The 27,658-nt window shown below is 40.7% G+C and overlaps 2 protein-coding genes across 4 annotated transcripts in view; both read left to right on the top strand.

Annotated features, from left to right (window-relative positions):
- The first annotated feature begins 797 nt into the window (after positions 1-797).
- fgf17 (fibroblast growth factor 17) lies at positions 798-5,702 on the top strand. 2 transcript variants are annotated; one of them, XM_075469073.1, is made up of 5 exons: positions 798-1,203; positions 1,296-1,332; positions 1,596-1,740; positions 2,839-2,945; positions 5,087-5,702. In XM_075469073.1, exons 1-5 carry the CDS (start codon positions 1,172-1,174, stop codon positions 5,375-5,377), a joined length of 612 nt encoding a protein of 203 aa, XP_075325188.1. In that variant the 5' UTR covers positions 798-1,171; the 3' UTR covers positions 5,378-5,702. The 2 variants fall into 2 exon arrangements, with proteins under 2 accessions (XP_075325188.1, XP_075325187.1); XM_075469072.1 differs by having other exon boundaries at positions 1,563-1,740.
- A 184-nt stretch (positions 5,703-5,886) lies between these two features.
- The window catches only part of fkbp15b (FKBP prolyl isomerase family member 15b), a 36,016-nt gene continuing 14,244 nt past the window's right edge, over positions 5,887-27,658 (top strand). For both annotated transcript variants that reach the window (XM_075468197.1, XM_075468196.1), the window contains exons 1-19: positions 5,887-6,051; positions 8,166-8,269; positions 8,360-8,438; positions 8,577-8,646; positions 8,734-8,808; positions 8,963-9,061; positions 9,893-10,042; positions 10,155-10,223; positions 11,021-11,164; positions 11,329-11,471; positions 11,563-11,611; positions 11,713-11,829; positions 16,116-16,197; positions 16,278-16,384; positions 16,483-16,552; positions 16,788-16,897; positions 16,985-17,083; positions 24,218-24,312; positions 26,527-26,629. In XM_075468197.1, coding sequence (XP_075324312.1) covers positions 6,002-6,051; positions 8,166-8,269; positions 8,360-8,438; positions 8,577-8,646; positions 8,734-8,808; positions 8,963-9,061; positions 9,893-10,042; positions 10,155-10,223; positions 11,021-11,164; positions 11,329-11,471; positions 11,563-11,611; positions 11,713-11,829; positions 16,116-16,197; positions 16,278-16,384; positions 16,483-16,552; positions 16,788-16,897; positions 16,985-17,083; positions 24,218-24,312; positions 26,527-26,629 — 1,815 coding nt within the window. In that variant the 5' untranslated portion in view covers positions 5,887-6,001. The remainder of the gene's footprint in view (positions 6,052-8,165; positions 8,270-8,359; positions 8,439-8,576; positions 8,647-8,733; positions 8,809-8,962; positions 9,062-9,892; positions 10,043-10,154; positions 10,224-11,020; positions 11,165-11,328; positions 11,472-11,562; positions 11,612-11,712; positions 11,830-16,115; positions 16,198-16,277; positions 16,385-16,482; positions 16,553-16,787; positions 16,898-16,984; positions 17,084-24,217; positions 24,313-26,526; positions 26,630-27,658) is intronic.

Below are 27,658 nucleotides of genomic sequence, written 5' to 3'. Positions count from 1 at the left end.
GATGACATCAACAAGTTGAATTAGTAGCTGCTGGCTCCTGCTAGGCAGTTGAAAGCAGATCAACATGTCAGAGCTGCCTAACTACTACAATCAACAATTTTATTGCACTTGACAGGGGTGACAGCAGTGGTAAGGTCAAGAGAACGTGAGAAGGGCAAGATGGAAGCACTTGAAGCTTCATGTTACGCTGTTTTCACAAACTATGCCTCATCTGAACCCAGCAGCTATGTAAATACACACCCATTATTGATACATCAGCCTCTTCTCTTCTCTTCCCTTCTCTTTTCTTCTCCTGTGTAAACTTATTCCTCTCAAAAGCATAGGAAAGACAATGTCCAGCTCATCATGGGAAGTTGACTGCATATTAAATTAAGTTAAGACACAAAACTTTTGTCTTTTTAATGTATCTTGGGCTCATTTAACATGAGTTGGAAGTGGGACCTTACAAAAGATAAAAGAAGTGTGGAGGGGGTTGCAACAGTTTCTTTAACACCTAATTGCCACACCCATGAGGTGCTATTAGGCTACTCACTTTTAATACAATGCTACAATAATGATCCACATCAAATCAATCAGATTGATGAGTTATATAGGTTTCTGCTCGGAGGTTAGGAGATTTTGCTTTTTATATTTGTAATCCTAGAAAATTCGGGTATTTTTTTTCTTTCTGCGTGTGTGTTGCACGTGTGTGTCTCCCTATTAAATCATCATTAGGGGTTCTGTGCTATGCCCACCCTCGACAAAAAAGATTTCAGGGAGGGACTTTTGCCTTTTAACATTAAGCCAGTGAGCAACCCTGGATCCCAGTGAGACAGAGGGCTTTTTAAAAACCTGGAATTAACCCAAGCAGACGTGCACCGAGCTGGAATCTCCCACCTTTTCAACGCCAGTGATGTAAATACAAACTTAACAGGCTTTCTGTTATGGATGTATTTGATTTCCATGCGCTGCGCGGATCTGTTAAAGAGCTCCTCAGTACCCATTCGGCTGGATCAGGTTTTTGATATATGTGAGAGGAGTTAACTCCTCCGGGAGAAATCACAGGCTTTTTTGGTTTGGATGGACAGACCAAAAGTGCAACAATTTGAACTGTTGGATTTATTTATAGCATCCTCGTGGCATTTGTCTGCCTCAAGAATCCATCTTTTTATCGAATGAAATAACGAGGAGAATGTATGGAATAAACCAGCGCTGTATTTACTTGTAAGTCGACTGACAGGGCTCAACACTGCTTGTATCATTGCCACTAAATGGTTTCTTTATAATAACTCATTTATTTATTCTTGCTTTTGCAGATCTTTTAATTTTTTTGTCCTGTGGTGTCACACTCAGGTAAGAAAACGTATTCAACCTTGTAAATCATACAACGCAAGTAAAGATCGTTGAAGAAACAGAGGAAGTTGTAATAAGATAGCTATATCAGATATTAGTGTGATGTGCCGAGTTAAAAGATTTGTAAGCTTTAACCTGTTTTTGGTGGTTGTAACAGTAGCAGTACGTTTATTTATCCCAGACTAGAGAGACAAAATTATGTATTTTATTTTTCCCTTTGCATAAAAAAGGGGGAGAATCACCCGTCTCCTAATTTTAACCAGTATGTGAGGACGCAGGGCGCAGTGACGGACCAGCTCAGTCGCCGGCAGGTCAGAGTTTACCAGCTCTACAGCCGCACCAGCGGGAAACATGTCCAGATTCAGGGCAAAAGAGTCACCGCCACTGCCGAGGATGGAAATCTGTACGGTAAGAGCTGACCTCAGGCTGCTGTTTTATGTCGCCCTCTTATCTGTTGCTACTGTGTTTAAAAAGTACATGATGTGATGATTGAAATAAACTTGCATCCTCCATAAGCTGCTCGTAAGGCCTGTCAAATGTAGCTTGCATTAAAGTAACTTGAGCCACTTCAGGTAGTTTAAAGGCATAAGTCTACTAAAAAAAAAGTGGTACATTGTTTATTTTGAAACAGGCTTATTAGTATTGACACATCAATATGTAACTTTAGTAGCATTAGCAGTAACTTGTTGAACTATTTCAGAATATTTGGAATGTTTTGTGTTCAGAGTAGCCTATTTCAGAGTACTTTGTTATACGTGGGCTGGCAATAAATGGTAGGTACAAATTGGGGCTTGTTTGGACTCATATTTACATTGTTTTGTTTCATTTAATGTTTATATTTAAGTTGGCCTTTCAGCATATATGACATAGCAATTAGATTTATTCAGAGCCAAATGGTATGGCTATCGGTACATTTTTAAACAAATGCTTTCACAACTTGGTAGAGTTTGGTAGATTGACCTACAATGAAGGACAAGGATAAGTAAAGAGTTTTCTCAGAGGAATTAAGTGAAAAGCTTCCATTTTGCAGTCACCGACAGCACAGCCACAAAATCCCTGCTGTGAACTGATGTCCTCAGGCACAACCAGCAGTTTCACCTCCAGCCTGCCTGTCCCTCCCTTTGTGAGCTGTTTTCAGGACTGTATGCTAATTTAGCCACCCTGCTGTATCCATGAAGCCATCGTCTGGCAAATTAGCGGCTGATTAGGACAAGCCCTTTGTCTTTATAGCCCCAATACACAAGGTTGTTTTAATGCCCAATGACCATAATCAACTGCTGGATAAAATCAATTAAGAGTGTATATTCTACTTCCAACACAGTACTTTAATGTTCAGAGAAATCAATTGTGTTAATCAGTTGGTGCTTTGACTTTAAGTCCAGACTTTTAACTCAAACGAGAGGATATCCACTTGATAAAATGAGGGACTAACTGGAGGAGTATAAAAGCAAATTCTTTGCAGCAAAGATTTTTCAGAGTTTTTCAGCTCTCTTGTCTTTATTGCAGCTCGCCTGTTTGTTGAGACAGACACCTTTGGCAGTCGAGTGAGAATAAGAGGTGCAGAAAGTGGGCGCTACCTCTGCATGAACCAGAAGGGGAAACTTGTTGGGAAGGTAAATACATTTCTGAATTTCCATTGTTGGGGTACACGGTGGATTTTGCATATATATATATATCTAAGTATTCAAACTTGACATTTGTTTTTAAAATGTTTAATAAAGTTTTGAATTAATGTTGTAACAACAAAGAGATAAAAAGAAAACTTGACTTACATTATGATAATGTCTGCCATTATCCAGCCATGTCTGTTGTAGCAAGCATAAACAAATATACTCTAAATAAAGGTGAACAGTATCTCAAAATTAGAACCCCAATTAAATGTTCTCTGAACACCCCTCAGTGCTGCCAGTGTTCCCAATGTGAGGTTTTTCACCTCAGAGGCTTTGTGAGTGAACAGAAAGTTCTGTAGTCATCACCTCAATAGAGAACAGTAAGCACAAATGAATCACTTTTGGAATACAATCTTCTTCAGTGAGCTTACTGTGCAGTCCACACCTCATCAAAATAAACCAAATATACAGTGTGACTCTGAGCTACAACTTTAAACTGTCATAAATCTGCAGTCACTGTGGTCATATAACTTTTTAGTTAATCCAGAACATGATGTTCTAGCTTTCTGGAAAAATAGAATCCTCACAGGGTTGAGTGATAGTAACTCAGTCTTATTGGCCAAGTCTGACAGCAATGAGGGGAAAGTACCCTCCCATTGTCCTCCGACTGTGTATGTTTTGACATAAGTCAACTGTCCACTTCCTTCATGGAAATGGAAAAGATGGGCTTTCATATCTGGCTGACATGACAAGTCATAAATCTATTTCATATCATTGGTTTAAAATGTTTAGACTGCTGCTTATATGATATCTGTTTAGAGATAAGAAATTGACAGACCAGATTCATAAGACAGCGTATTACTGTATTAAGTTAGTCTATCATGGAAAAGTCTTTTTATGTGTTTCCATATGATAAGTAAGGATGGACTTGAAACTACTTAGCTATGTAGCTCTTACACTCTTTCTGTGGCAGTTTGTTGATTAGGTGAGATTTGCTGCTGTTGTTTCTACACGTAAATCACAACCTGTAAAACACTAAACTATACTGTGTGTGTCATATGTTTATAAATCTATATTTCATTGCTTAATTGACAGTTTTACATTTTTTAAATACATTTTTTCACCAAGGGTCAGATGAGGAAACCAGTGCAACTCTTAATCATTGTGTACAACAGATATGAAGCCAGCTTAATTTAGTATAAATTGCTGAGAGGACATTTAACTAAGACAAGCCATTTAGATGCAATTATATAGCACTTCGATTTTAAATGTAATATAAGGGAGAAAACTGAACTAATTACAGCCAATATTATTCAGCCTAAACAGTCTGAATCCAAATCTTTATCAGCTAGCTGTCCACTTTTTGATGAGCTTTTCCAGTCTACAGTAGTCAGGAGTCCAAGCTCAGTGAACTGGAAACACTAAATGAATTGCCTGATCTTTGGGACATTTTTTACACTTTTTCTTACATGGGTTGATAGATACCACTCTTAAAACCTGTTCGCTTACTCTGAAACTCAGCTGGTAAATGGCTAGCTTTACTATCACAGTGTCTTAAAACAGTTAGTGTGTCTGTATTAGAAGTTAATAAAATGTGCTTAGGTTTAATGCATGAAAACATTGTACTGACAAAGAGACTTTGTTCTCAAATATTGTTACAAGCTCTAGAGGCACAACCGTGGAAGTTTGTTATGGCCTTAGACAAAACCGCAAGGGCAAGCCACAGCTTTATATCTAATGGAAAGATACAGTTTATGAAATATCAAAACCAATTAAAAAGGAGTTATTTGACATCTGCTTCATATGAAATAAAGTTATGGCAGATACATTTAAATTCAAAATTTATACTTGAGATCTGAATGGTTTCTTGTACAACTTTAGTGTCACAAACATGATGTTTGCAAATATTATTACTGAATGCAATAACTGAATGCATTAAGAAAACGATTTTTTTTTTTTAAAGATTTTTTTTTTGCATACAGAATAAATTATTCCTTTACCCTGAGTGCTATGATCTCATTTTAAGTAGATTATAAAAAGATCAAGTTATCCTGTTCTTTGGTGTGTATTTAAATAAATCAGAACACATTAAACCCATTTCTGTCCGGCTTTAACAGAAGAAACCTTTCTGTCTCCTCATGCAGCCCAACGGCCGGAGCAGGGACTGTATTTTCACAGAGATAGTTCTGGAGAACAATTATACAGCCCTGCAGAATGCTAGGTATGAGGGCTGGTATGTGGCTTTCACCAGGAAAGGGAGGCCCATCAAAGCCTCCAGGACGAGGGAGAACCAGAGAGAGGTCCATTTCATCAAGAGACTTCACACAGGCCCACCTCCCTTCCCCAACACGGACCAAAGCAAACACTTTGAGTTCATTCGATTTCCATCCGCACGTCGAGCAAAGCGGAACAGGAAATCACATACCTCTTCCTAACATGCAGCAAAAGCAATGGACATTTGTGTTGTTGGAAGAAGTAGATGCTATTTTATTTTTGTATATTTTTGATAAGTAAATGATAACTCAAATTTCATAAGAAATATAGTAATATTGCTGTAAAGTGATTACATGTAAATAGTGAAAAGAGTAAAGCAGATGGATTTTATGTAAACTGTTCTGTGTTGTATGCATTGGCTTGCGTCATTCTTTTTCTCATTTCCAAATATGCTGAATTCAGTCTTCATTGGTTTGTCAGAGAAATTGGAAAGTTTGAAAATGGCTTTGAATAAATTAATCTAAACAAGTGTTTTCAAAGCTAAAGAGACCCTTTTGTGCATATTTGCTGACTTTACTTTAAATGGCACATGAAATAAAAAGAAAGAGTTACTAAAGTCATATCTCATTTGAGCTTGAAGCAACAATGACCAGCAATGACCTAAAATCCTGTAGTAGTCTTTAGCGCCTCCAGTGGTTGATGTTGGTACATGTGTGGGGATCAGGTGGAAAGTCAGCTGATTCCACCTCAAACAGGAAAAGGAAGTCACAAACTGGTCATGTAAAACAGCTATCTCATTTAGTGTGTTTGTTTTATTTGATAAGAGAAAGTTGCAAACTTTAAAGATGTTCGGCGGGGATGATGAAGACGGGGACTTCTTGTCACCTACGGGAGGGTGAGTTTGTTTTTATCCACCAAGCTAATGCCCTTTATCCTGCGAGCTAACTAGCTTTCCAGTATTTAGCCCATGTTAGCTGCTCTCGTTTATGGTCCAAATTTAAATTGAACTAGAAAATGGAAGTAAAAATAAACCGTGTGCTTTAATTATTATTATTTTTTTTAAATTGCTTTAAATCAACGGTTATCCGTTTTAAATGTGCTAATTTTGTTTGGCTCTCGTCAAATATTAGAAAAGGTTTCGATTTATCTAGTTTTTAAAAATAATTTTACAATGATACCAAGTGAAGAACAGCAATTGTGAGATTTGAGTTGGTTGAAATTATGAGTGAATTAAAAAGTGACCCCCCCTTGATATTAATTTAAGTTTAACCTGCTATTAAGAGTTGGGCCTTAGATAAATAGTTGAGGAGTTCCTAATAACAAGTTGGAAAGCACAACACACAGATGTTCAGAAGTCGATGTAGTAACGGATCTGCAAACGTCAGCTGCCAAGAATCAGCGCATAATGTAATATGATAAATGGGTTGTTCACGGAGAATTGTCGGAGGTTATATTGGATACAATTCCTCTGCTTTCATATTAACTGCATCTCTGCTCTGGTCTGATCGGTTGTCACATGCCTCCACTGACTGTCATCTTCCAAGTAGTATTCATGAATGAGGCTTTTCAGCCTGTTTGGCCGGTTCAGGTCAGCATTAAATTAGATTTAACAGTCTTATTTAAACCACTTAGCTATTTTGTCTGTTATGCAGACAGCTCCTATATGTCGTAATTAACCGAAGTACTCTAAATACCTTATCGTGTGATGAAATTGTTTATTTTCTTTACATTTGAATAGTACATTTCCAATTTTTTTTCAGGTTTCAAATGATAAAATATCATGATCAATGATGTTTTGATGCTGACAACTAATTTAGGTGCTGCATAAAACAACTGTGACGTTTAGTTATGAGGCGGACTCCCTTGCTATAAATGTACTTTGCCACTTTGCTATGAGACACTCAGTTACAGCTTTGCCTTATTCATAGACAGGCAAGCTTGCTGTGCTTTCTGCATGACTATTGTGTGATAGCTTGTGGGACAATCAGCCAATGCAGGGCCTATTCTGGAGGGAGGAGTGTTTCTTGCAGCTAATTCCTCTCACATGCTGCGTGTTAGAGGAGTAACGGGAAAGCTTCAACCACAGCCCATCTCTGCTCAGCTGAGACCCAGCATGAAAGCTGGAGTGCGTCGCTTTTTCTTCTGCTATGCTGTGAAATCTACCACACAGGTGTGACAGCACTTGGGGATGAGAGATTAGGGTAGCCCTGCGCTGGAACGCACAGGAGAACGATTCTGGCTCACATATGCAAACAGACTGCTCCTCCTCATCTCAGTTCCTTACTGTTGGAGATGAGGGACTCAGGGCTTTCAACATGTCTGTTTTGGGAGATACTGGTGATTACCAGTGGAAGGAGTTTCAAGGGTTTGTACTGAGTGCTATGTCGGGTCATGACTAACTGATTTATTGGTTAGTAATAAATGAAAAAAATATTTGTTACTAGTTTGATAACCAGATCGGTAATTGCTTTAAACAAATCTTTAAAAAAAAAAAAATTATAAAAAAGAATCATCAGAAGATAGAAAGCTCTTGTTGAGGTTTTGGTTTAAAAGATGTTGGAGTGCTTTTGCAGTGTTTTATGATGTAGAAATAGTTGTTTTGTTCAGCACAACTATGGCTGTTGATCAGTTAGCATTTAATGTTTCACTGAGTCTTGTGGCTTGACGATGTTGTGTAAGTTGATCTACTGGTTTGTTTTCAATACCAGGAAAAATATGGTTCTATAGCACTTTTCAGGACTTAAATTCGATGTTCAGCTGTTAAGTTTTTTATGGATTTTTGTCTATGGTTTTGTGCAGATAGAATACTTAAAATTTAGCTCCTGAAGATGAAAGGCTTGCATGAACAGGGTTCAATCTATGAGAAGGAAAGATATGGCCATGTTTGATGTCTGAGGCTGGGATTTCATTTTATGAACATATGCACACCCTATACAGTACGTCGTATATTTATGGGCAAACATAAATGTGTTTGATTGTCTTTTTAGTTGTCTTTTTTTTTCTTTGCAGAGCCAAGTTGGCTTCCCTTTTTGGACTAGACCAGGAAGGAAGTCAGGGGAACGAGTCGTTCCAGTACACAGCACCCAAACAGCCCAGGAAGAGCTCCAGTCCAGGTAAGACTCTAAGATTTGAGATGTCAGGGACTTCATATCCAGCTGTGATGTGGAGGTTGTGCTGAACAATGTCTTTAAACATGGTTACAGCACCAGTCAATCAGAAACCTGCCCTACCGCCTGGTGCTCCTGCTGTGTTATTTGTCTCAGCAGTTCAAGCCTTCAGATAGTGAGTTTAAAACCATCTTAAAGTATTGCTTAAATTCTTGCAAATCTTACAAAATTAGAGGATGTAATGAATTCTCTCATTAAAGTCACAGTTTCCCAAATACTCTTTCAGTGAGTCTGTTGCATTTGTCTCATGCAGTATTAATGGACAATATGTGAAGCAAGGAAAGCTGGGGGCAGCTGTGCTGGGCAGCCACACAACAAAAGAGGTTGGACCTCTATGACTTGGTCACTTGTTTGAGATTACTGTTGTGACTTTTGTTTTGAATGTAATGTACTTTCTACTTTTTCTGCAGTACAAGCTTCTTCTCTACTTGAGCCAACAGAAACAAGTGACCACTGCCAAGATTCATGTGGGCTTCATTTTCATGGTTAGTTGAGTCATCAACGATATAAAAGCAGATGATCTGACAAACTGAATGACTCTCATGCTTTCCTCCGCGAGGGCTGACGTCATATGTTTTAAAGTGTTTTGTAAAAATAATGGGCAAATTTTATATTGCAATGTTTATCGTTGTCCCGTAGGTTCAGCTGAACAATTATTGCACGTTTTACGATGACCAGAGACAGAACTGGTCCTTGATGTTTGAATCAGAAAAAACTGCATCAGACTTCTGCAAAGAGGTGAGCAATACATGAGGAGACTCACAGCTTACACTGACATTATTGTCATTATGTCTGATGGCTCAGCTCAACTCGGCTCTCAGGCCTTCTGTAAGGCTATTCCATAGACTTGGACCATAATAAGAAAAAGATGCATTTACCATAGATTTTAGGTCTTACCTTTGGTATGATTAAAAACATCTCTTCCAGAAGCACTGAGGGTTCTTGAGGATGCAATTGTAAAGACAGATCTATTAAATGGGCAGGAGCAAGGCTGTTAGGAATTTCAAAAGACAAAAACAGAACAGAATGAAGCTGACGGGTTGCCAACGCAGATCAGAGTAATATGAGCTCTATTTCTGGTCTTGGTCAACATTTGTGCTGCTGAGTTTTTTTCCTCTCTCTCTTTTTTTGGGAGACCAGAAAGCAGAGGTTACAGTAATCCATCTCGGTGGTAATAAAAGAGTGCAGTGCAGTCTGCATTGGCTTGAGAGAGAAATGGTCGGACTCTAAAAATATACTTCAGTTGATAAAACGCGTTCTTTGTCAAAAAGGACTCCACGGTTTTCAACTTGCTCTGATCAATTTAATCTTGGAGTTTCTCTTAGCCTCAGTGCCTTTTACAAATACTTCAGTTTTGTCCCAATTGCATTATGGAACATTTACAGCCATCCATGACTTGGTATTTAAAACACAGTTGAAAAGGACAGGATAGCTGTGGAAACTGATACATTTACTTTATAAACTGAACTCCAGAACCAGTCTGGTCTGAATTAGAAAGTTTTTTCCAAATTAACTTTAAATATTAATTATGTACTTTTAAATGCGGGTCTGTTTCCTTTTTATCATCAGGTATGTTTGGCTAAAGCAAACAGCCCATCCTCTTTAGATTCTGTGGTGGTTCAGGATCTGAGTCTCGGTGAGGGCCAGGCAGTGGAGAATGGAGACTCTTTGGAAGTGGTCTACACAGGCTGGCTCCTGCAGGATCACACAGTTGGACAGGTCTCACACTTTTAACTTTGTCTTAATGAATTTCAGCATATTGACATACATTTTTGTAGATTGTTTTGACATTGTGGCACACAATGAATTCCATTTCAACTATTTTTTTCAGATGTTTGACTCCAACCAGAACAAAGACAAGTTGCTAAGGCTTAAAATTGGAGCTGGGAAAGTGATCAAAGTGAGTTAAAATGTACTGTAATGAATAAGAATTCACTCAGAAAAGTTCTGTCCCTATGAAAACATCTTGTAGTATAATTAATATAACTTAAAACATTTTTTTTATTTGTTTGTTATTTTGTCATGCTAGTTTTTACTAGCATGACATTTATGGTATTTTTTTTAGTGTTTCGGGAAGTATTTTAATGATTTTTGCTTTACCAAATTATCAGGCATTCATCATTCATTAGCTCTTAGTAATGATGAAATGTAACATCATTATATTTCTTCTTTCAAAAGTCTATGATCTGTAGATGGATAGAATAACTACAGAATACATTAACAGGATAATACCTACAGTGTTATTAAAGAATGTGACTCCTTTTGTCCTGAAAGGTTGCGGAAAGTCTTCAATGACCTCAGTGTTCTAAAAGCAGTCGATCGATCGATCGATATATAGCTGAGGTCTGGTCATGAGGTGGATGCCAATAAGTAGTTTCCCCAATGCTGGATCTGTAAAAAGACAGAGAATCCCCCAAGACCAACAACCATGTAATAATGATAACACAAAAGAAAATATACGATAAAACAGAAGGTAACTTTTGCTGATTACAGTACTTTAATGTGGTGTCATGGTTTTCAGAGTCTTGCATTTCCAAATTCCTTTGAAATTGAAGGCAAAGTAACTCTGGCTTTAATACGCTTTCCTATTAAATCACAAACTACAGTAAAAGGATGACACTGTCCAGCCTGAAACCTGCATCAAGTTCTCCATTTTATTATTATGGCATCACCTTCCTGTCTTTTGCGTGTTTACAGGGATGGGAGGAAGGGATGCTTGGGATGAAGAAGGCAGGCCGTCGGCTCATTATCATCCCTCCCAGTCTGGCTTACGGATCCAAGGGAGTACCTAATAGAGTACCGGCTAACAGCACCCTTATCTTTGAAGCAGAGCTTCGACGGGTAATGTCCACTGATGTGTAATTTTCTACACCTTTCTGGATCTGCTTTTTTATTTCTGCCTTTATTATAATAGAACATTTTTAAAGGCGCTGCCACATCTGACACAACCTCTCTCCTCCGAGTTACTTGTTTTGTTGGTGTAATGTGAAGAGCTTGTTTTTTAGGTGAAGTTTTCTAAAGACAGTGGTTCTGATCGGGCAAGTGCCAGCTCCAGAGACTCTGCTGCTCCTTCTCCAGCTCCCAGTGTGGAAAATTTAATCTCAGATACCCCAGTACCAGCAACTACTTCTGGTCCAGGCAGACCAGGGTGAGATCAAAGCTTGAGCAAATGCTCACTTGTATTTCCCTGAACTCTACTTTCATTTACTTGAAACTGAAGTGTCTTTTTTTTCCCTCAGGGAGCCACCAGTCCGTGCAAAGTCAAACTCTCTGAGTGAACAGTTTACCGTAAGCACCTGAACTGCATTTCTTTTATTTGTTTTGATGTCTTTGTGTACCATGGACCTTGGTTGATAATAACTGCTCTTTTTTTTTGTTTTTGACTTCAGAATCCAGACGCCACAAAAGCAAAGCTGATTTCTCGCATGGCAAAGATGGGCCAGCCCATGCTGCCCTTTCTCACAGGAGCTGCCAGCCATCCTGAATCTAGTGACTCAGAGCACGAGGTCAGCATTTAAGTTCTGTTTTTGTATTCAAAGTCCAATATACTTTGTATATCTGTGTGTGTAGATATATATATATATATATATCTCAGACATGTTCACAAGTAATAGTCAAGTCTAAAGTCTTTGTGTTCGAGTCCAAGTCAAGTCTCAAGTCTCAAATGACTTAAAGGGGAACTCCGGGGCATTTGAAGCGCAATCCCATTTTAGAGGTTGTCAAATACTGACAGTAGGACACAGACTGGTGCAAATCGGCGCTCCCTGTGCGGCGATTGCGCTGTTTGCGCAGCCTGTCATGCTAGCCAAATACGTGGTGGCCAAGGGGCAAATAATAAACCTTCCACGTAAAACAACAACTTGCACACTGCAGAAACGTCACACCACTTTATAAACCATCCGACAATAAAGTCACAAGCCTTACCATCAAAACCATATGCATGGTTCTCACATTACTGGCATGGGGACGTTACAAAACAACTTTATAAACAGCATGTCACTTACCTCTTGTCGGTATGCGCGCGCATGTGAAAGCCCAAAAGAGTCAATGGACGATACTCCCATATCCAAAGCAATTATCTTCTCTAGAAAAACTGCGTTCAAGTATTTAAAACATTACAACAATACATGCCCAGTAATATTGTCAATTAATTAAAATTAGATTAATTTATCAATTAATCTAGTAACTGTTAACCTAGGCTACTAAGTCCTTCCCAAATTTCACAAACTGCTGCAGATAAATCACCAACGCCGTGTCGTGAACAATGAAGCTATAATCTTCATATAGTTTACAACATTGTTTACTTTGATTAGTTTGCTAGCGGTACCTGTCGATATGTGCTAAGTTTCCCTCTCACATTACAAAGAGACTGACCTATCCTTGTGCGTTTATAGGTGCCTGATGAAGTTGGACGTAGTTGAGCCTGCATCATTTATCCTGATAATACACACTTTGCAAGTGGCTTGGTTGCTGTCTGCGTGAACGCTTTATAACCAAATGTAACAACATATGGCACAGTTCCAAATGAGCTTGACGCTGCCATGGTTACAGTAGTTTTGATATCAGTGGCTGCACGCATGCGTGAGGCTATGTTGCGCTCAGCCTGCCATCGGCCTTGTCATACATCGGAATTAATGAAATAAAGATCAGAAACAATAATTTCATGAAATGAAGATCGTTTACGAGTCCCAAGTCCAAGTCAAGTCTCAAGTCTTTTGAGGGCAAGTCTGACGTCAAGTCTCGAGTCTTTGATTGTCCGACTTAAGTGCGACTCGAGTCCCCATCTCTGATATATATTAAATTGTATTCAATGTAATATTTCAAAAAACGTAACCCAGAGTTTTATTGCAGTTCAATCTTTTTAAAAGAAGGTTGGTTTATGGTGTTTCATGGCTTTTAACTGAAGAAAGTTTCTAAAAACCTAAAAACGTATAAACCTATAGTATCTGGATGCAAATATGGAACAATGGGCCTCATGCCATTCATACAACAACCATTCGTACGAACAGATCTGGTTTTTTTTTCGTATTTTAAATTTTCTTTGAGGTACGAACAGAATTTACGAGTGGTCCAGTTTCGTAAAATAGTTCGCTGTTATTCGAATCAAGTTTGCTTGACTAATGGATTGTATTAGGGATGTCCCGATCCGATCACGTGATCGGAAATCGGGGCCGATCACGTGGTTTCAGACTTGATCGAAATCTGACGTTAAATCCCTATCAGGGATCGGATATGTAGCCTTTTTATATATGTATATTTATTCTCATTATTTTTTTTTATCAGAACTATAATATTTCAAAACAAATGGGAAAAAATAACAGCTTAGTATTTACTGTTATGTGGTGGTACCGTCTGACCGTCTCAACCATAGACATAATATATGTAGACGCCTCATAGACTGACGCTGCCTATTGGAGTTGACGTATCAGCACGGCCGCCATCTTGGATGGGTCTCCAATGCCCCCACATTACATTTTTTTTGACTGAGGAAGGTGTATATCCCCAACTACAATAATCATAACGCCCCGAATTTTTATGTCTATGGTCTCAACTACACACAGAAACAACACATGTGGCATGACGTCACTTTGCTGCGTGCCATAAAACTAAGCAGAACACGGCAGCAACTTGAGGCTGGGGCGCGAATGTCTGCGGTGTGGAGGTATTTTAAAGTGGATGACAAAAACATTGCGATTGCAAACTGACATATGCAAACTTCGGATTTCCAGAGGTGGCAAGGACATCGCTAACATCCTTGATGAGAACAGGAACGGGCTCAAATCTGACATGGTAGAGATGTTGGTTTTCATCAAGAAAAACGTACATTTCCTTCTGTGAAGCCAGAGGAGGAGAGTGAGAATTAGGAGTGCAGTTCTGAAAAGCACATTACTGGCCTTACTTTATAACACAGTGGCACTTTTATTTGCTTATTTGTTTACATGCCTGCCAGGTATTTCAAGTTGAGCTGCTGCTCGTTTTTATGTTAGACATTGTTGCACTAAACTACAATGTGAAGAATTTGTTTATTACTTGATTACTTTTTTTGTTCAAGCTACCTCACAGAAGTGCTCTGTTTATAAGTGTTATATGATAAAATAAGGTGAATAAAATAAAAAATCAGGGACATCCTGGATCTGTTTCTTCACCGTTCTTCATTTTTTTAAATTGTACTGTAGAAGTATCGGATTGGGACTCTGTATCGGCAGATACTCAAAATCAAATGACTCGTAGTCGGGGGCAAAAAACCTGATTTGGACATCCCTAGATTGTATATTTAATTACTTTGAAGCAATCATAAATAAATACATTATACCCCATAATTATGCTGACATGATTCTGTTTGACTTAAATTATGCACTAATTGAAGGTTAATTTGACTCTGTATATATCAAGGTCAATGGGAAGTGTAACCAGCGGCTGACTTGCTACTTTTGGATGCCTTAGCGCGTCAGGCTCTTGGAGAGCTTGTGTTCCGAGACCGTGTAGATATCTTTGCGGAGACAGACTAATGGCTGACATCGCGATTTAGATTGCTAAGGACTGTGTGCTGCTGCAAATATGCAGCTTGCTAGAGCCACAACTCCAGAGAGAAGCACGCCGATTAAACCCAATTCCACCACACGTCCAGGTCCTCACCACCCTTTTTGGCCACGGAAACCTTTCAGAGCGAGATTGGAAACAGATCGTGTGTGTCCCAGTCCTCTGTTAGTCGTGCGCTCCCCTTGGTCATCAAAACTCTCATCAGTTTATCACCCATGGTACATCAAATTTCCATACACTGCTGTTGAACAAGTACACATTAAGAGGGACTTTCATGCCATGGACTGCCAAACATAATCGGAGCAACAGACTGCACACATATACGCATCAAAGCACCCGTGCCGTTGTGGAGCGCACTAGTGAGCTGAAGGCCAGGTGTATGTGTCTTGATGCAGCGGGTGGCAAACTTCTCTATAGCCCAGAGAAGGCATGCCTGATTATTCTGGCATGCTGCGTTTTGCGCAATATTGCCATGAACGAGGGTCTCCCACTACCTGATCCAGCCAGCAGACAACATGCCAGAAGACCCCCCTCATGGACCCCCTCATCAAAGTGCCATCATGATGAGGCAACAACTGATTGCACAGCTTTAGTTGCAGTTATCGAGCGCCTGGCCATGGCATTTCTTCTTTATTTTGGTGACATCACAAACTACAGGTGACACGGAATTAAAAGCACTCGTAATTACTTCCCATTTCTTCGCTTTAGCAGGTCCCATATTCCACTGCTAACACTGCTAAAAATGACAGATTTTCCTTTTTGGATCTCTGAAAAGATCTCATGAAAGTCTCAACACTCAACACTTCCTAGCACAGGAGAGAGGAAGCATAGCCTTGCATGGTATTATTTTGGGTGTGGAGTATATGCAAATTTACTGTCCTCCTGCACGTGCACTTAAATACGCATGGGTGGCATTCATCATTTACGCAGGTCGTTAAAACACTTTTCCGAAGCTGTTGAATCTGACATGGCGTGTTGGTACGAGACCTTCGTACGAAAAAAGTGAGAGAAATTTAGAATAAAAATACAGAAATGTTCTTGCATGAGGCCCATTGTGTTTATATACATGAAATTTTCTTAAGGGCTATTAACTGATTTTAAATGGCAAGTTAATTCACAAGTCAGTAGTGGCTCTGTTTACTCCAGTCAAAGCTTTAGGCATTGAAATGCAATGACCCTAACCCTCTGTGCCAATTCTCAAATGATTTCTGGTGTTGTTACTGAGCCATCGCTGCTTTGCGTCTTTTTTCAGGATACCAGTGGCAGCAGAGCAATGAATTGTCCGGCAGCTTCATCTCCTGTGCACATCACAACAACTGCTCCAGCTTCTCATGGTGAACTTTGTCCCACCACTCATGTTTTAGTCTTCCTGTCATTCAGGATTATTTGTTTAATTGCATTGCTTCCCCTGCAGTACATCCTCATCCCCACACTGCTCCAACCTCAGCCTTACTTCCTGTTCTGACCTCTGTTTGCTCTCAGTCTGGGCTGCCAGGCACCACCCATGCCTTTCAAGTACAAGTGAGTTTGTTCACATTTCAAGTTTTTTTCTTATGGCCTTAGTCAGCACATGGTGGAAATACATCAAATCTGTTTAATAATGCTACTCCTGCACACAGACCCATGCTGCTCCATCTCAGATGCAGCCTGTCACCCAGGTCTACCCGGCACAAACTGTCCCTTACTTGGGTAAGGTTGTTCAGTTCAATTTCAAAGAAACTCTCATCTTCACTTCTAAGAGTTTTCGCTTTGTAAAGTTTTGTATCAAGGGCTAAAAAGTTTAGGGCAACTTGTTCTTTGAAGTTTAGGTACATTGAACGTTCGGTTCAGGTTAGCATTTCATGATGGAGTCTTGCAGATAAAGGAACCACCTCAGATTATATTGAAGTAATGACGTACCCTCTGACTGGTTTGTTTTCTCCAGGTTCTGGTGATGTGACCTCCTTCTTGATGACTGAGGCACGGCAACACAATACAGAGATTCGGTTAGCTGTGGGAAAAGTAACAGATAAAGTGGATCAACTGGCCTCGAAGGTATAAACTCATTTTATAAAGATAGGTTTATTAAATGTCTTCAAAAACATCTGAAACATTTGATTCTTGTCCTTTTCTCTATAACAGATCGATGATCTTCAAAGGCAGGGGAGTAATTCTTTGAGTGTGTCTAGTATGTCAATGGAAACCTCGATGATTATGCACAGTATTCAAAGAATTGTCCAGGTACGACACAAAACGTTCAGTCCCTTGGGAGGCTTGATTACTTCTCATTTCATGATATAGGAGATATACAGTGGCTTGCAAAGGTATTCACCCCCTTTTTCCTATTTTCTTGTGTATGGCCGAAATGTATTTCTTTTGTGTGGCGGGGGTATATAAACCAAAAGATCTCCAAGAAATAATCCAAATTCCTAAAGTATAGTTACAAAAAATATTCAATAAAAAAAGAAAGGGGTGCTGGTATATATATTGTTTATATAGAGACACCTTTTGCAGTGATTACAGCTTCAAGTCTTAGGTTATGTCTTTATGACTTCACCCCATCCAGCTACAGGTATTTTTGCCTGTTATTCAAAGCAAAACTGCTGCAGCTTCTTCAAGTTGAATGAGTTCTGCTGGTGTACAATAATCTTTTATTATTAGAGCTTCCAAGTAGGTTGTAGGTGGAAAGAGATGTCAGATGGCATGCGCCTTACACCAATTAGGGCCTACATGGATGATATGATGTTGGTGACTACAACAGTGCCATGTATGAAGAGAAAACTTGAGAGAAAATCAAACCTACTAAGTTTAGAAGTATCTCAATAAGTAGAGGGAAATTAAGTGATAGAAAGTTTATAATAGATGAAGAAAAAATTCCAATAATTAGGGAAAAGGCAGTAAAGAGTTTAGGTAGGTGGTACCAGGCAGAAATGAATGATAGGGTGAGAAGCTCGGTCAGATGAGGTGGCTCGGGCATCTGGTGAGAATGCCTCCTGGACGCCTCCCCGGTGAGGTGTTCCGGGCCCGTCCCACTGGGAAGAGGCCTCGGGGAAGACCCAGGACACGTTGGAGAGACTGGCCCTCATTTATCAAGCCGTCGTAGAAAGCATCGTTGATATGAGCGGAGAACTCGTCGTACGCAGAGGCTCAAGTGAGATTTACAGAACATGCGTACCACACCAATCCCATCGTAAAACCGAGCGGCTGTTGATAAATCCGGTGGCTGAAATCCATCGTAATGATCCTAACCACGCCTTCTACAAAAGGGGGCTGAGAGGCCGCACCTCTAGAATTTGCGACATGGATAGACGAAAGGCGGCAAAGAAACGCTGTCAACGGCGTTGACAGCTGGGAGGGCTGTCAACAGCGTTGGCGATGTAAATCGCAGACTGGACGAGTTATGTATTTTCCCCTACTGTGATGGTCAATAAAATGTGATAAACTCCAGATTAAATTAAATCTAAAATTGAGCGATGTTTTACTGTTTCTCCAGTAAGATCAGGAAGAAGTTGTCCGATATGAAAAAGAAGGTCGCAGCTCTCCTACGCGCAGCATGTCACAAACAGGGGGGGGGGGGGGGGGGGGGGGAGGAGGGAGGAGGAGGAGGAGAGGGTGGCTGGCGTGATCGGAGCGACGTCCTCATCGGTGTGCCAGGGAAACTTGACACTGATGCGCCCATGCTAGAGCTCGAGAATGGTAAGAATGACTGCACACCCAAGACGTTTAAATAAAACAGTTGTATACGCGGCCCGTCAACATCCGAAGCGTCTGCCTCTGCCTCTGCCCCCCGGTCTGCAGCGTCACACCGGCCAGCCATGTTAACCACAGAGGTCCTAGAAAGACAAACAGAGATCGTGAAGTGGATGATGGCTTTAACACACACCATGCAATCTATCGACAGTACATTGAAAGACATAAATGAAACACTGAAGTCACAGAATAAATGCTGAAAGAAATCGTTGTTCTCCTTTCTTTTTTCCTTGAATAACAGAATGCTTACCAAAAGTCAGAATCGCTGAATACGTTCCTCTCTCCTCCTGAGCGCTCTTGGCTGTGCAGGCTGGTGGAAGGGATCTCTGGGTACGGGGTCCTCTGGATGTACATCTGGAAATGGCACTCCATTTTTTTGGGCAATGTTATGGAGATCCCCGCATGCAATAATAATATTGCATACCTTTTCGGGCGTATAGGGTTCCCCCCGCAGCCGAGAGACAGATCCAGCTTTAGGAGTCCTATACACCTCTCCACAGTGGCACGCGTGCGCGAATGCGCAGTGTTAAAGCGCCTCTCCTGTTCGGTGTGAGGGTGCACGGTTGAATAATGAGCCATCACTCTTCCAATTACGGAGTTGTACTTGTTTAATTTATTTAATTTGCGTTTATGTTTATATTTATGTTGAAGTCAAATAAAACATGGGCCTTCTTCAAAGTGATAAGTCTGTAATTTTAACCAAGGGATTTGTTGCGACTCCTGAGCACGCACTAGTGACGCTGCTGTATTGCAGTCACCGCAAGTCAAAATGGAAAAGTGCGTACACGGCCTCAGACCTGTCGTGGCGATTTCATCTTTCCTGCGCTCACGATGGATTTGATAAATGCCAACCTTTGCGCAGAAAAGAACGTACACACGACCTACGCACGTTTTTCGTCTTACGCAAGTTTGATAAATGAGGGCCACTATGTTTCTCGGCTGGCCTGGGAATGCCTCGGGGTCCCCCCAGAAGAGCTGGAGGAAGTGGCCGGGTACAGGGACGTCTGGGTCTCTTTGCTCAAGCTGCTGCCCCTGCGATCCGATCCCCGGAGCAGCGGAAGATAATGGATGGATGGAGATCAGGCAGTGCAGTTTCGGAAAGATGTTGCTGAGGGACTGGATAGAATAGATAAATCGGGGCTTCCAGGAAAGTAGAAGCTGTGGTGTCTGCAGTTTGGATTGTTTCCTTGGTTGATATGGCCAATGTCTGTGTATGAGATTCCATTATCTGTTGCAGAAAAAATGGAAAGATTAGTTAGCTTTTACATTAGGAAGTGGCTAGGTGTTCCTAGATGCTTAAGTACTGTGGCACTGTATGGGAAAGGCATACTCCAGCTCCCAGTATATAGTCTAGTAGAGTTCAAATGTACTAAAGTTAGGACAGAGCTCCTGTTAGCTGGAAATAAAGATGTGGAAGTTAGTAAGGTGGTTCCAAACCCAACCAAGGGGAGGAAATGGAATCCAAGAATGGCAGCTCAGGAGGCAGAAGCAACTCTTAGACATACAGAGATTGTGGGTAATGTTCAAATAGGCCAGGTAGGCTTGGGGCTTGGCCCAGGCAAACCGGTGTGGAGTAGAGCAGTATGGAGGAAAGGAGTATTAGATTTTTGATATGGGCAACATATGATGTATTGCCAACGCCCCAGAACCTAAAATCTGGATAAATGGAGACCCGTTGTGTTCTTTATGTTCAGGTACTGCAACTCTAAGGCATATTTTGTCAGGTTGTAAGGTTAGTCTATCACAAGGCTGGTATACCTGGCGACATAACCAAGTATTAAGAAGCTTAGCTGCAGGTATTGAAGATAAACGAGGGCAGGTAAATGTAGGTGGGTCTAAGGTGAAGAGAGTGGCAATTCAGTTTTTCCAATAGGGGGAGAAAGTTAATAAGACAATAAGGAGGCAAGACAGCTTAGAGGATGCTTGTGATTGGGAGATGCAGGTAGATTTAGGAGGTAAGCTTGTTGTTCCCCAGGAAATAGCCTCTACAAATCTAAGGCCTGATATAATCTTGTGGTCTAGGAGTAGAATGAGAGTCTGTTTCATAGAGCTGACTGTTCCTTGGGAGGAATTAGTAGCAGAAGCATATGAAAGGAAAAAGCTTAGGTATGTGGAGTTGGGGGCAGAAGCAGGGCAGTGAGGATGGAAAGTTAGGATATGTCCAGCGGAAGTAGGATGTAGAGGATTTGTTGCAAAGTCTGTTGTCTCATTGTAGGGGAGAGAGGGAGTTGGGTGTAAGTGGACAGAGTGTGAGGAAAATATTGAAGGAAGTGTCAGATGAGGCAGTAAACTCCAGTCAGTGGATTTCGATTAGAAGAAGCAATAGTAGCTGGGGGCCCAGCTGGGGGAGCACTCAGGGTAAACAGACTCTTGGAAGAAGCAAGGAAGAAATCCAGGATATATTTAAGTGGAGGGTGTGGCCCATGTGAGCCTTTTGAAACCAGACGGCCATTTTAGGTGAGTTGGCCTGTATGGCCTTGTTTTTGCTGGCATTCTTAGTGATTGTAGGACTGTTTAGGTGAGTTTGTCTGCTGAATCTGCTAGTGTGTCTAGTAATGCCTCCTCCTCTGGCACCCTCTATACTTTAATTAACCCCTACCCGAACCAGGGTTTATATCCCCACCCTGCTATGACTGGTGTGCAGTTGGTGAGAGGCTGGGGTAGTTTCTGGTTGTGGAAAAAAAAGATGGTTGTTGTGGTGTGAGGAGCAGTGATGGCTGGCATTAGGGGAGTGACTCTGGGACGCCAGTAATCACTGTCTAGCCTCCTGGAGGTGTCATGGGCCCAACTAGACGAAACACTGATGAAAGGAGGTTCCCACCTTATGACCCCAATGACATGTTGGTCAGCACTGCTCACTGGTCTATATAGGGATTAAAGGGAATTATTCACTGGTCCATTTTTTCTTTAGCACAAGTTTCTTGTGTTTACCTTGAATTTAAGGCATGCCACCGATTCTCAATTGGAAATGGACATCTGGACTTGTTTATCCAGACAAACTGATTTATTAATATTTATAAATTTGAGAGCGTTATGTACTTCTGAAACCCTGACAGGACTAAAACTAAAATGAGGAACTCACAAGAAACATCTGAGCAAGGAGGAGTCCTCTTGAGGACAAGGAACCAGATTCAATAAAATGCTCATTAAAACATCTGAACTGTATCAGAGATTTTTTTGTGAGTCCATGACAATATATGGCAGCAGTGCCACATCATTATTTTGTTCAGCAAAGAATTGAATGGTTTTCCAAAATTTAAAAGGATAATTAAGATATCTTTAAGAAGATAATCAGTTTTGGCATTTCTAAAAGCAGCTGTGCATTTATTGCATAGTTGAAGCCAACCAGTCAGAATTCTAATTAGTTTTCCTTGCTTTTGGCAATGCTAAATTTTGCTCATGAAGTATACTGGATATATGAGGAGTGAACCAGGGATTATCTCTGCCCTTAACTCTGCACTTTGTTTCAAAGTTTGTCAATAATTTTATGAAACCATCATAAAAGTATTTATTTTTATATCAGCAATAAGATAAATCTTTTCCTAGTCAAAGTGAAAAAGGTCATGAACAAAACTTTGTTTTGAAAAGTGTGTCATGTATTGCTTAAAAATAAGACAAGGCTTAGTTTTAGGGATTTTTGTTTTTCTTAGTGTTACAATGACACAGTGGTCGCTGATATCATCAGCAAAAACAGACGCATTTGTGTATTCATGAGGAGTATTAGTTAGGATTAAATCAATCAGTGATGCCTTTTCTGGGCACTTCAAATTTGGCCGAGTAGGACTGTCAGCATCTGACATAAAAAGTTACAGTAAGCTTTAAACTCGTCGGATACTGGTTGTAACCAGTTACAATTAGGTCTCAAATAAGAACCATTTCTTTCAAATTCAGTTAAGGTAAAAGCTTCATTAGAGATGGTAGAGCATTTCTGGTAGCCGACAGCGGTGATACGGAGGGTTTTGAACACCTCCAGATCAAGAGCTTGAAGTTCAAATTGCTTATTCACTGATGTAGCTGAAACCACATTAACATGATAAATAAATGGCAACGCCTCCCTACATTTTGGTATGGTCAGCCCTGTAAATATTATAGCATTTGATACCAATGTCTTTGTTGGAAAGAAATTTGTTCAACCATGTGATTCTGATCAGTTTTCTGGGCCCCACAGCATGATGCTACAACCACCATGGTTCACTGGGGTGATGGTGTTCTTGAGGTGATGAGAGGTGTTGGGTTTTTGCCAGTTAAAGTTAAATTTAACAGAGAAGCTCCTTCCACATTTTTTATTCAAGCAATGGGTTTTTTTCTGGCTACACATACAGCTTTGGTGGTCCTATGGACAGATACATCTGGAGCCTCTGTAGAGCTTTCCAGCTCCTTTAAGGTTACCTTTAATATCTTTGTATCCTTTCTGATAATTCCTGTTTTTTCCTGGTTTGTGAGTTTTTGTGGACGGTCCTCTCTGAGCAGGTTTGCTGTGCTGCCATAACCTTGTATTTAATGTTGCTCCATGGGATTATCAAAGTTTTTTACATCCCAATCCTGATTTGGACTTCTCCTTGACCTGTTTGGACAGGTCGTTGGTTCCTCGGTGTAGGTATATCATATTTAGCTATATTTGTGACTTGTGCAGTATCATCTGCAGTTGATGGCACCCGATCTTAGGGGCACTTTACACGGAAACGAAAACGGGTTAAAAACGCAAAACCTTTTTGCGGATGCACTATACCGTTTGGATGGTAACGGCGTTTTGGGGGCATGAAAACGCAAAAAAGTGAAACCGCCCTCCAGAGTGGAATTCTTGAAAACGCTCCACTGTCGCGCCACCGTGTAAAGGATGAAAAACGCAAAACTGCGTTTCTCGTCACATAGAAATGACGTGACAAGCATAATAAAGCGCCAGAAAACCGTGGGAAACACATCAGTAGGCTATCAACATGTCCGTCCCTGCGGACTTTCAACTCGCCTTAGGCGCGGTAATTGACGTTCAAGAGGCATTTCATCAGATAACAGCAATGATATGCGAGAGTAGTAAAGAACAGACCAAAAATATGAACTACGTTCTCGAAATTCTTGAAGTTCATAGAGAGAGCAGGCGACCTAGACAGCTGTGGGTGAGACCTGGGAGGACTTCTCAGTGGTGGGATAACTTCATGAATAGAGTGGTAGACAACAAGCGTGTTTACTGCATCGATAAATATGAAATGTCACACACTTTTGCGTTTCCGTATGCACGCAGATTTTCATCCTAAAACGCTCGTCTGAATGCAGATTTAAAAGTGAAAACGAAATGCCACTTTTGCGTTTTGGTTTCAGATCGTTTCCGTGTAAAGGTAGCCTTATTTAGGAGCTTCATAGCAAAGCAGTTGCACCACTTTTTTATTTTATTTTTTAGAGCTTTTTGAAATACATTTTGTTTTTATTTTTCCTTCTTCTTCCATTTCACTTCACCAAATTGGACTTGTTTTTGTAGATTTTAAAATTTTTTTTTTATTTACAATAAATCCCCCCAAACCATTTGCATTACAAACACACAAACAGGAAAAAGAGGCTGAGTAATTCTGCAAGCCACTGTATCTTGTTGGGACTTGTTCTGAAACTTGAAAACTCCCATTTTATTTGTAGGAAAATGAGTGTTTGAAGAAAGAAGTCTTTGAGAAAAACTCTCGCATTGAAGAGCAAAACCGTAAGATCGGGGATCTCATTAACCAAAACCAGAGGTGAGTCACAACGTGTCAGACGGGCTCAAGTATGGTAGTTTTTAACCCTATCAAATATTGTTCCCTTAGATTAGACCAGAGGTCTTCAACAGGGGGTCCGCGGAGGTACTGCAGGGGGGTCGCGAAATCTTTGGTTGATTAGACGATTTTTTTTTTTCAAACAGTTTTTTCTCACAAATTTTGTGCAAACGTGTGCCATCCACAGATGCTTTGAGGATTCATTGTCCCATCTACATGCATGTTTAAAGTTAAAATCTGTGGATTATTTCGAATAGCTCAGTGTTGTATGCAAGATGTTTGTTTATAAATGGCAGTGGCACGGCAACCCTGTGCCTTGCACATGTTTAAAATAAAAACATGAATATATTAACCTGTGTATTATTTGAATAGCTTAGTATTGAATGTACAATAACAGAGTAGCTATATTTATAAACGGCACTAGGCCCCGTTAAATATAAAACACAATTGTATGCCATATTAATAGTAGGGGGGTCCCTGCTCCAACTCTCCATCAGTTTGGGGGTCCCTGGCCTGAAAAACGTTGAAGACCCCTGGATTAGACATTGTTTCATACTATTTCCTTTGAAAAATATTTTGTGTCCACAAAAACCGTATGAGATGTCATGGATATTAATCCCAGCAAGTAACCATCAGCCACCTCCTCTACATGGATGACATCAAGCTGTATGCAAGGTCTGAGCAAAACCTCGACTCGTTGATACACCTCACAAGGATATACAACAAGGACATTGGGATGTCATTCGGACTAGATAAATGTGGCCGAATGATATCAGAGGCAAGGGGATCACGACTGAAGGGGTTGAACTACCAGAGGGCACCATAGCAGACATTGAGGACAGCTACAAATATCTTGGGATCCCACTGGCAAATGGCAACCAAGAAGAGTCAGCTGAATGGAAAGAACAAAGTCAGAGTCATCAACGCATATGCATTGCCAGTCATCAGATACCCCACTGGTATAATAATCTGGCCAAAGGAGGAGATAGAAGCCACTGATATCAAGACAAGAAAGCTCCTCACAATGCAAGGAGGGAGGCCGGGACTAGTGAGCATTAGAGTCACTGTCCAGGATAGAACAACAAAGCTCCAGGAGTGTCTCAGGCAGCTGAATCCAAGGGGAGGGAAGGAGGAAGAGGAGGAACCATCATGGAAGGATAAGCCTCTGCATGGCATGTACCAACAACAGATTGAAAAAGTGGTTGATATATACTCATTCCATCAGTGGCTAGAAAAGGCTGGTCTGAAAGACGGTATTGAGGTGCTAATCGTGGCTGCTCAAGAACAGGCCCTGAGCACAAGAGCAATAGAGGCCAGGGTCTACCACATCAGACAGCACCCCAGGTGTAGGTTGGGCAAACAGGCTTCTGAGATAGTCCAGCAGATTATAGTGGGGTGTAAGATGCAGGTAGGTACCACATACATGGAATGCCATAACCGAGTGGTGGAAATGGTTTACAGGAACATTTGTGCTGACTATAGATTGGAAATCCCAAAAATGGTGGAGAATGACAGAGCTAAGATCCTGTGGGACTTCCAGATCCAGACTGATAAACTAGTGCTGGCTAACCAACCGGACATTGTGGTGGTCAACAAACTACAGAAGAAGGTAGCAGTGATAGGTGTAGTGATTCCAAGTGACATCAACATCAAGGGGAAGGAACACAAGTAGCTTGAAAAATACTAAGGGTTGAAGGAGGAAGTTGAAAAGATGTGGGAATTGAAGGCCGCAGTGGTACCAGTGGTAATTGGAGCACTCAGAGTTGTGACCCCCAAACTGGGAGAGTGGCTCCAACAGATCCCAGAAGCAGCTAAAATACTGTGGAGAAACCTCAAGCTCCCAGGCCTCTGGTAGAGTTTGTGTGTATATATGTATATATATATATGTATATATCACACATCTGTATACAGGGTAATTGTCTTTCTTTATTTTGGTCTGTCATTTTGCATCGGTTAAACAAATTGCATGTTTTTTCAGTGTAGCAATATGATATACAGAAGGTAAAAACCTTGATACATGTGTGACAATGATAATGCTCAACCTCTTCAGCGAAATGCTTCCAAGGCATTGTTTTCCACATAAATACATTTGGGGGGAAAAAAAGAAGAATTTTTTTTAACCTTTACTGAAGACTTGCTGAAAGTTTTCAGTCTAAGTTTATTAAATGTAATCTGTTAGTTCTGTGATTTTTCAAGGTATATGGAGCAGAGTAACCTGCTGCTGGAACAGAGGAATGATTCCCTGAAGTCATCCAGTGAACAGAACCAGGGGAGACTGCTGCAGGCTGAGCAGGACAAGGTGAGAGATTGTTTTTCTGCTTGTTCTTGAAAGGGAACATCTGAGGCTTTGGATTTTGCTTGGCATTGTAATAAGCAAGATAGTCCTTTCCTGCATGTTGATGTACTGCAGAGTTAGTTTGTGTTGACCCCCCCATTTACTCGTACACTAAGATCCTGGGATTTATAAAGTTTGCCTTATTGTGCCTTTGTGGTAGCCTGGCTGACGCGTCCACATCTCGATGAGATGGTGGTCTGGGAACTAGGTGTGCATTTTCTCGTATTTGAGGCGTGGTTTACGAATGCCTAGAGCCGTTTATTGGGCGCTACGAATGTCTATCAAATGACGTCAGGTTCTTCCCATGCTGCTTTGCGCGCGATTCATAGCCAATTGTATCACTTATACCAGAAGACGACAGAAATTCGACGAGGAAGAAAAAAATGGAAAATAAAAGTAAACTTGCGCTCTAAGCTACTTAAATTGACAACAAAGTAGGCCTATATGCTATATTCTACATGAATTTTTATGTTGTAGAGTTGTGAATTTATTTTAATAATGGAGAAATTGAGCAGCCTTGCTTTGTTGTCTACAGTAGTAGATCAACCCTCATCTTACTTTGAAGCTCCCAGCTCCCAGAAGTGACGTCGACGCAGCTTTAGCAGCAGAAAAGCTATCAGGCTTGTGTTGATGATAATAATAAACTACTGGACTATGTACAAACTTCCAAATGCATCGTTTTGAGAGTACAGACCATATTTGTACTACTCTAGAAGTTTGGTGTCATGGCATGTGATTTTAGTGTGGTAATTTTGGAGATACTGCCAGGGTCCGTTAGCGCTTGTACTAAGCTATTCGGGATAACTCAGTAACTCAGCTGATGTTCAGCCAATATCGGAAAAACTTAGGGTGGGCTACTTGGCTGGATGTCACGGTTCAAATGACCCTAGGGTGAATCTACTCCGAAACACTTTCTAAGGCTGCATCGAACGGTAACGTTGTGTCCGCTGTCATGTTGGATTAACACTCTACAAGCTTCGGTGTAGCGCATAG

This window comes from Odontesthes bonariensis, chromosome 6, assembly GCF_027942865.1.
Source record: "Odontesthes bonariensis isolate fOdoBon6 chromosome 6, fOdoBon6.hap1, whole genome shotgun sequence".
Classification (NCBI taxonomy): Eukaryota; Metazoa; Chordata; class Actinopteri; order Atheriniformes; family Atherinopsidae; genus Odontesthes; species Odontesthes bonariensis.
Note: the sequence above shows the minus strand (reverse complement) of the source record. Positions and strands in the feature narration are given on the sequence as shown.

What these genes read in the sequence shown, in the direction of transcription:
- fgf17 (XM_075469072.1), top strand. Translation starts at nt 1,172, where the DNA reads ATGTATGGAATAAACCAGCGCTGTATTTACTT. An exon ending in AACCAGCGCTGTATTTACTT is followed by an intron (nt 1,204 to 1,295) that starts GTAAGTCGACTG and finishes TTGCTTTTGCAG; the next exon opens with ATCTTTTAATTTTTTTGTCC. An exon ending in AGGGGAAACTTGTTGGGAAG is followed by an intron (nt 2,946 to 5,086) that starts GTAAATACATTT and finishes CTCCTCATGCAG; the next exon opens with CCCAACGGCCGGAGCAGGGA.